The following is a 6,902-nucleotide window of genomic DNA, read 5'->3' on the forward strand; positions in this document are numbered from 1 at the left end:
AATAGAAAGGGTTCTCGTTGGCACTAACAATATACATGTACACCATTGCAAACATACGTTATATAAGCATTAATTTTCAGCCTCAAATATTTGCTATATGAAAGAAAGAAATGTTTTATTTAACGACGCACTCAACACATTATTTTACGGTTATATTGCGTCAGACATATGGTTAAGGACCACACAGATTTTGAGAGGAAACCCATTGTCGCCACTACATGGGCTACTCTTCTGATTAGCAGCAAGGGATCTTTTATTTGCGCTTCTCACAGGCAGGATAGCACAAACCATGGCCTTTGTTGAACCAGTTATGGACCACTGGTCGGTGCAAGTGGTTTACACCTACCCATTGAGCCTTGCAGAGCACTCACTCAGGGTTTGGAGTCGGTATCTGGATTAAAAATCCCATGCCTCGACTGGGATCCGAACCCAGTACCTACCAGCCTGTAGACCGACGGCCTACCATGACGCCGAGGCCGGTCCCAATGATCAAGGCACTGCTTTGAGCTTCTGTGGCCTAGACATTAGGACAGTCAAGAGCAAACAGGATTTACAGAAACGAATATTTCCGTCTCAATGTTTTGAAATATGAATGTATCTGGTTGTAGTACCGGTCCAAACAGGAGGTTCAGGAATCTATTCACACCAACAGACTTTTCCGCTATACACCCATGTCACAAAAAGTCAATGCACAATATTAGAAAATAACATGGGCAAAATCCAGCCAGAAGGCTTTCCATTGAAAGAGAGCAATTGTTTTAATGCTTCCCCAATTACTAGAAGTGAATATGTGAACCACAACATATGTCACAATTAGGGACTATAGTGGACGTGGTCAATGAACTCTCACCTGGAAAGAACTGTGTAGTGAGACCTAACAATACCGGTACTGTTTGCTCTGCTTACTTGGACATACATATGAAGTTAATGAATGTGGTAAATTAATAGAGAATAACTAGTTAAAGATGTCGGATATCTGCTTTATCATGTGACAGTAAGAATGTGAAATTCTCATTCAGCCTGAACAGGATAAAGCAGATATCCAACGTCATTAACTAATTATTATCTTTATCCTGCAGACCATAACATTAAGGGAAAAAGCTATTATTTCTGTTATTTCAGCCACATTGTACGAAGACCTAGAGGTCAAATGATCAATTTTGCAATGTAGCTATGCGTGTGATGTCATATGAGTGACGTCAAAAGTCATAATTTGCTGGTATACCTTTATGACTTTGTTTTAATCAGTCATCATAATCTGTCAATAGAAACAGTGGTTGCAGGATAAAACAGATGAACTGAATGCACAACAGACCACTGTATTCTCCCTGTCTCACCTGGTTATTGCTCAAATCGAGATGCCAAAGACGTGGACAACACTCGAGATGGTAAACTTCCTGGAGGTTGTTGTTATTCAGCTTCAGGGTCTCTAGCCTCGGACAGCATTCCAGTCGTTCAATGGATGCTACAAATAAATACTGTATTCATTAGTGAATATTCTTTCAAATTTTAAATAAAAAAATACCAATATATACTGTAAATTAAACAAATTCCTAAACTTTGGTAATATTTTGTGGTAGTGGGAACCGCTTTTTTTTTTTTTTTTTACTGACACTATGTTTTTATATACATGTATGAATACAAATACAAATCTATGTTTATTTGGGGGAAAAAAGTGTGTTTTATTTAACGACGCCACTAAAGCACATTCATTTTTTATCTTATCATCGGCTATTGGACGTCAAACATATGGTCATTCGGACACTGGTTTTTTTTAGAGGAAACCCACTGTTGCCACATAGGCTACTCTTTTACAACAGGCAGCAAGGGATCTTTTATTTGCGCTTCCCACAGGCAGGATAGCACAAACCATGGCCTTTGTTGAACCAGTTATGGATCACTGGTCCGTGCAAGTGGTTTACACCTACCCATTGAGCCTTGCGGAGCACTCACTCAGGGTTTGGAGTCGGTATCTGGATTAAAAATCCCATGCTTCGACTGGGATCCGAACCCAGTACCTACCAGCCTGTAGACCGATGGCCTAACCACGACGTCACCGAGGCCGGTCTATGTTTATTTTGATGCCGATCATTTCACAGCATGTTCCACACATAAATACATTACAATGTATATACATAGAGCTATATGTATTTCAATAGTTCATACTGGACTACCAGTACATTTGAAATAGTCTGTATTATAATGGGTCACATTTACGAATCCTGTTGTCTTAAATGCAGGTGTTTAAGCACTGTAGATATATAGAGGATACTCCCAGAGTGTCTTGTGATATCATAATTTATCAGCACGAGTTAATAAAAGTATGAAATCCAATGCTTGCCAAGGATTTTTATACTTTTATCAATAAATTATGATATCACAAGACATGAGTGCAGTATTCTTTTTATCATCCATTATCATTTTTTTCATTTGCGACAATTGTAAACAATGTCAGTATTAATGTGGGTTGAATGTCACTATATAATTTTGGCAGATGTATACTCGTTAACTAGCAGAATGACAGTGGTGTGGCGTCACTAATGATAGGTTTAGCACTGAAACACACACAATGACGTAACAAAATAATGTCTTGTGTTTTAAATTTGACCAATCAAGATTATAAGAAGCGATATCTCCTAGGAAAATATCGCAGGAGATATCGCAAATTATAGTGCCAGCGATATTTCCTACAAAAGCCTTTAATGGATGATAAATGTAGTTACACATGTGTAAGACAAAAAAAAACTTTGTAATCTCGGCCCTGTATGTTTTAGAGTTTTTTTTATCATTGATGGAATAGCTATAACATTAATTAAGTCCTACAGATCTTGTCATGAATAAATAAAGACGGGATTGATTCATTGCTCCTTTAACTTAAATTATAAGGAGCCACTTAATATATAACTTATTGAGCATTGATATTTAATCCTTTGGGTTTTTTTGTAAAAATCACATGGTAAAGGGAGGTAAAAATTACTATTCTTGAACTATATATTCTCAGGGGAGTGATGGAGAGCCGCAGTGATACCTCCCCTTAAACAACGAGGTCTTGTTCTAGTATACAAAATCAAATGAATATCTCACAAACTTGAAAATATTCTGCATATATACATGTATATATGTAATTTTAATATTATTTTACAGAGCTGCTGTCTCTAGGATATTGTTAATATTTAGAACAGATCATCTGTCTGTTCTGTTCACACATACAACTAGTGTTGGGAATCGGTTGGCATTTCATCATCGATTATATTGGCACCAACTGATTAACTTTTGATGACACAATCGATTACATTTTTTTTTATGTACACATGATATAAACAAACATCAACCCCAACATAATTACTTAAATTTCATCACCTAAACTGGAGGAACAGTTACAGTTAACATTATCACACACAATCGATCATGGATTTTTATAATCGATCATCACATCGGTATAGAGCCAAACTGATATGCTGTCAAAAAGGGAAAAAATGTGTGTACGTATTAATTTTGCACCGTTCGCTCCCAATCTCGCATTATTTTCACACACGTTATTTTTTACAGATGCCAATGGTCATTCACAAAATTTAAACGTCGCAAAGTGAAAAAAACATGTGGCAATATTAATCCGGTTTACAGTATTTTTTATTATTATCACTCACTGGAATATCACTACCTACAACTCATTAAAATTAATTTTCTATTTCCTATGCACTATGGTAGAGTGGTCCCCTGGGATATGATGGGTCATCCTTGAATGACTCGGTTTTTATTGCCATCCCATCCAGTGTCACCGTATGTACTGTTCTGTCTATAGGAAGGCAGTGTCTGAGATTAATGGTATCCCGATATCCCGGAGTTACCAGAATTTAACTTTGGATACCAGAATTCAAGAATCCAGTATCTCACCAGGATACCATATAATGTTGTTGGTTTTTTAATCCTGTGTTTTTATTTTTCGCTGAAACAATGAAAGTCATCATTTACTGGTGAAGTTAAGTAACAGTGTCGTCCAAGTTTGTTACGATGTTATTTCTGAATTTCATTTAAGTAGAATACTAAATTCTCAGGTGGGATACCAGATTTTGAAATGTTAGTATTCAACTGGGATTCTGCCCAAAATTTTTAATCTCGAACACTGGAGGGTGCATAAAATAAATCCCCTTTTTTAAGGCGCAGTGCAGTTTTCCAATACAAATATTTTCCCGAAAAATGCCCAGCCAGGCAAGATATTACGTCTCAATTACCGAATCAGTATAGTAACAGGGATTTATCCAGGCGTTCTGTGGGTCCAAACATCGACCACTTCTCAAAAGAAAATGGCACTGAATATTTAGAATTTCTATGCTAAAAATTCCCAATATATATATATTAAATTATGTCCATTCTAATAAATTAATAGTGGTGTATGCATCATTCAATGACCTAAACAATAACCCAAGTATGATTTACTCATGCTAATTTTCCCAATCCTATCAGACATGGGACTCTAGCTGTTAAAAAATCCTGGTATATCCCCGAGTAATATTCAGACACTAGGCCAGCTGGGACTAGGGCCAGCTGGGGTTAAAGCAGCTTCTTTTGATAACAACCAGCAGAAGGTGCACCATTAAAAAATGCTTCACAGATAAAATTAAAGTGCATTTGGGCATATCACAGTGAATTGTGTTGACTACTGAAAAGTAAATATTTTGGTGTACCGTACTGCACCCTTGAAACTGCTTCCGGCGATGTCAGACCTTTAGAGACAGCTAGGAAGTCAATAATGCAGACAGCTAGGAACGATCCAAAGTTTGTTAGATTGTTTTTTCATTGCTATTTTTACACGCAGAAATTTGGGATTTGTGAAAATGGGAAAATATTCAATTGAGTATTCATTAATATAATATATAACTTACCTGTTTGAAACACATTTTTTACTGTATTTTTTGCAACAAATTAACATGCTATGTTTTCTTACTTTATTTTGACAGTGATCCAAATCACATTATTGTATGAAATATTGTTATTTTTAGTGCCTGCACAAAAACTGAACCCAAACGAATATTGAACTTAAACAACCGTGTCCGGTGGATCGGCACGTCCGGTGATTTGGCGCACTTGGTATTTTGCTTCAGTGTTCTTAAGAAGTTGTCATGTTGTCAGTGTTTTTAATGAATTAAACTTCAATTCCTTTTTCAATGAGTAATCAAGTATCAACATTTTATTGTTAAGGGTGCAATTTAAAAAAAAACCCAACAACATTATCAATAATTATATCATAATTTCAAAATAAATAATTCACCTGTTTTCGTGTATATAAACGCGAACTAGGTCGCCTTTTTGATATTAAGTATGTTAAAACCAGTCTAAAAACACCTTTCCCACATTTTAATTTATTTTTTTCAGTTCTTTTTATTTAAAATGAAAAGGAAAACACAGACAAATGCAAACAAAACAAAAGTTTTACACCTTAATTGACAGTCATTCCAGTTCACAATTGTCACCGTGTTACAAAAAATAAAAGCGAAATAAGATCCACGTGTGTACACAATCCACCCAAGAAAAAAAAAAATCCATGTAGGCATCTTACCCATGCATGACAATGAACATGTATGCAACTGCAGTACTGTGCTACTCAAGAAAACGATTCCGAAACTGATCATGAGATGGGCTATGTGTGATCGTTCATTTTCTTAGTAATATTTTTAACAAGACAAAACAAAACAGTAGTAAAATAATCCTAGGACAATAGTGTAGCATTTATGGGTTACAAAGTGAGGACATGGGTGGTCTATAAATAGCAGGGTCAACGATCCACATCTACTGCGCCGAATCACCGGACATGCAAATCATTTTGGATACAAGGGGGTGCCTATATTTATGCACCATTTTAAAATGTTTATTTACTTCAGACATAAAACAATTTGTAGTGTTTCAGATTATACACTGCTTCATTGGTGAGAGACACATTTTATTAAGTATTTCACAGTGTTCACATAGAAAATGGTCCTTGAATGCTTAGGTGCGCAGATACACCGGACAGCACTGTACTATATAAGATGGTAACTAGTGACTGCTGCTTTAATTCATAGTTTTTACTTTATTATTTATATAATGCAAGCCTGTAGGAAAACTCGGGGGGGGGGGGGGGGGGGTGCATGAAAATGTAAAAAGAAATTAAAAAATTAAATCCTACTCTATAAATAAAGATAAAAATATGGCTTTTGCTACCAGAGACCATGACACTTTCACTAGATATTCATCATATTGTACCCATCCCCTTTCCTATGGGCCATTAGAAGATCAACTAGAAATGAAAAAAATATTATCACCACACTTCCAACCCAGAATAATTGTATTATACTATTATTCAAAATAGTCAGCGGTATGTGGGGGCATAATTTTTTGTACACTCGCTTGATATTTTCTCAAAAATAAATATTCAATAAATCATATTTTATTTATTAATATATTTTTTAAATTGTTAAACTGTACAGAAGTCACAATAAGAAATAATGCTATAAATATGTGTTCTATTTGTCGTTTCGCCAACGACCAAGTACCCGAGTTCAATTTATGACTTTAACCGAATCAGACTTCTGTTTCTGAATGTGTCACATTGTTGATTTACATCGATTATCTTACCTATTCCACGACCCGATAAGTCCAGGTATTCGATGCATTCAAGCGGTCCAAAAGACTGCGACTGGAGAAGCTACAAACGAAACAAGAAAAATAAATATTATGATAAAGAAAAGTAAGTAAATCTGGTGTCATTTGTCAATAAACAGCCATGCAATAATTAATAATACCTCTGTTGTTATTCTCATAGTTACGCCATGCTTTGATATGGCAGACAATCACCAGCGTGACACTTGACAGATGGCCGGTTTACTTCCTCATTCAACAATAACAGACCGCGACTGTCAAATAGT

The 6,902-nt window shown here is 35.8% G+C and overlaps 1 protein-coding gene across 1 annotated transcript in view; it reads right to left on the reverse strand.

The window, feature by feature from the left end:
* LOC121374191 overlaps positions 1-6,856 on the reverse strand; it is a 93,931-nt gene extending 87,075 nt beyond the window's left edge. Inside the window, exons 1-3 of the mRNA XM_041501172.1 lie at positions 6,780-6,856; positions 6,613-6,682; positions 1,338-1,465 (exon numbers count right to left, since the gene is read on the reverse strand). Of these exons, the coding sequence (XP_041357106.1) occupies positions 1,338-1,465; positions 6,613-6,682; positions 6,780-6,797 (216 nt within the window). The 5' untranslated portion in view covers positions 6,798-6,856. The remainder of the gene's footprint in view (positions 1-1,337; positions 1,466-6,612; positions 6,683-6,779) is intronic.
* Positions 6,857-6,902: the final 46 nt, after the last annotated feature.

Source organism: Gigantopelta aegis, chromosome 6 (assembly GCF_016097555.1).
Source record: "Gigantopelta aegis isolate Gae_Host chromosome 6, Gae_host_genome, whole genome shotgun sequence".
Taxonomy (NCBI): Eukaryota; Metazoa; Mollusca; class Gastropoda; order Neomphalida; family Peltospiridae; genus Gigantopelta; species Gigantopelta aegis.